General features: G+C 70.5%; 1 protein-coding gene across 1 annotated transcript in view; it reads left to right on the top strand.

Annotated features, from left to right (window-relative positions):
- Nucleotides 1–1,973, top strand: part of CROCC2 (ciliary rootlet coiled-coil, rootletin family member 2) — a 56,694-nt gene that overhangs the window by 29,658 nt on the left and 25,063 nt on the right. The window contains exon 20 of the mRNA XM_077758291.1: nucleotides 1,795–1,938. Within this exon, the coding sequence (XP_077614417.1) occupies nucleotides 1,795–1,938 (144 nt within the window). The remainder of the gene's footprint in view (nucleotides 1–1,794; nucleotides 1,939–1,973) is intronic.

The following is a 1,973-nucleotide window of genomic DNA, read 5'->3' as shown; positions in this document are numbered from 1 at the left end:
GGGCGGGGGGGGGGGCCTCCCCCCCCCCCGCCCCTCCTCAGCACTGCCCGACAGAGTCGCTCTGAGCACCGCCACCCGGAGGGGCTCCTGGCACCCAGGAAAGTCTGCTCTATCGCAGGCTGGCTGGCGCTTCCGCAGACACAGCTGGGGGGGGCCTGGGGGGTGCCCTCCTTCCTCCCACCCCCACCAAGCCGCCCCCTCCGTCCCACTCATTGTCAGGAACCCCCCTAGGACCCTGAGTGACCCCCCAACTCCGAGGGGCCAGTCAGGAGCCTTCCTTCCCTCGTGCTGGCTGAGTCTCGGCCTGGCCTGGGGTGGCCGCCGGCCAGCGGGACAAAGCCCTCAGCCAGGTCATTAAGGGTCGCTTTGGCNGGTGGCCGCCGGCCAGCGGGACAAAGCCCTCAGTGAGGTCATTAAGGGTTGCTTTGGCCCCTTGGCAAGGAAAGTGGAGGTTAAAACCCGCTGGGGACAGAAGCAGCCGAAAAGCCCGCCGAGGAAAGCCAGTGGCGAGGTGATGTGAGAAAGGCCCCCTGGTCGGTGGAGGGGCCCCCACAGCCATGCTGGGTCTGCCCTGGGGGCACAGCCAGACCGGCCCCCGGGGGATGCCTGTCTGCCCGGGCAGGGGCGGAGCGAGGAGGCACCAGGGAGGCCCCGTCACCAAGAGCAGGATGCCTGGCCGCAGGCAGCTGCCTACAGACTCCAGGCACCCCTGCCTCCCGGGACACGGAGCCAGCTCCACCCCCTCCTGGGGCCCAGACCACCCTGGGACCAGGGCAGGGGCGGGGGGCGTCCTGGCCGGGCCGGCCTCGGGCTCCGGCTAAGCAGGTGGTGCCCTTGTTCACGGAGAAGGAAGCTGCGGCCGCTTCCTAGCCTGGGGCCCAAGGACCCCACGTCCTCAGAGCCCACCGGGCGGTGCTGGAGAGGAGGGCCCAGGACGGAGAGCAGGAAAGGGCCAAGCGGAGTCCCCGATGATGGGTGCATGCGTGGGCCCTGCAGGGGTGGGTGCAGGCGGAGCCCCGTGGCCCCTTTCTAGGCACGTCTGTGGGTGCTCACATGTTTAGGCTGGCAGGGATTGTGGGCATCCCCTGATGCCACCTGCCTATTTGAAAGTTCAGGAAACCAAGGGCCAGACTGACTGAGGGGCTCCTGCGTTCACCTGGGCGTGGGGACAGGGCTGTCCCGGGACCCGGCTCCCTCTCCCCCACCGCCACCAAGTCCTCTGAGCTGGGGTCCGCCTGTCTGGCCCTACACTGACGGGCAGGGCCCCAGACAGAGGGACCAGAGGCAGCTCGGCTCGGAGTGGGGAGCCCCCCGTGCGTGGCCGTGGGGGAGGCCCCAGACCACAGGACCGGAGGACCTGGGCTGCCTCTCCCAGGCCCGAGTCCTGAGCACACTGCCCGGCTGAACGGGTTCCGACGGCAGCGCCGTTTGCGAGGCAGCTGTTCTCGGCCCCTCGGCGGAGCCGGCCCAACAGCAACATTTTAGGCTTGAAAGAATTCCGCCCTTGAGTCCCTGACGGGGTCCCTGCTGCCCACCCTGCCCTGGCCGGGCGGCCTGGAGACCCCAAAGGAAAGGCGTGGGGGACGGGGCCAGCCCCTCCGTGCAGGGAGACCCCCCCCATCACCGTGTCCCCTCGGAGCCTGGCAGCGGCGGCACGGGCAGTGCGGTGCGGGAGCCCGGCCCGGGGCCCTGCCTGCCTCGCGTGGCCCGAGCCTCCCTCCGGCCTCCCCTCTGCCGGCCACCCAAGCCTTGGGCTGCCCCTGGACGCTGTGGCCAGCTTGCCGCTCTCTCCAGGCCACCGTCAGCGCCACGGCCGCGGAGCTGAAGGCCCTGCAGGCGCAGTTTGAGGACGCCATCACGGCACATCAGGGGGAGGCCGCGGCTCTGAGAGACCGTCTCCGGGAGATGGCGGCAGAGAGAAGCAGCGCTGGGAGAGAAGTGAGGGGGTGCCGGGGGGGAGGGGTGCCGGGAGG

Source organism: Crocuta crocuta, unplaced genomic scaffold (assembly GCF_008692635.1).
Source record: "Crocuta crocuta isolate KB4526 unplaced genomic scaffold, BGI_CrCroc_1.0 scaffold290, whole genome shotgun sequence".
In the NCBI taxonomy this organism is placed as follows: Eukaryota; Metazoa; Chordata; class Mammalia; order Carnivora; family Hyaenidae; genus Crocuta; species Crocuta crocuta.
This window is presented reverse-complemented; position numbering and strand designations above follow the sequence as displayed.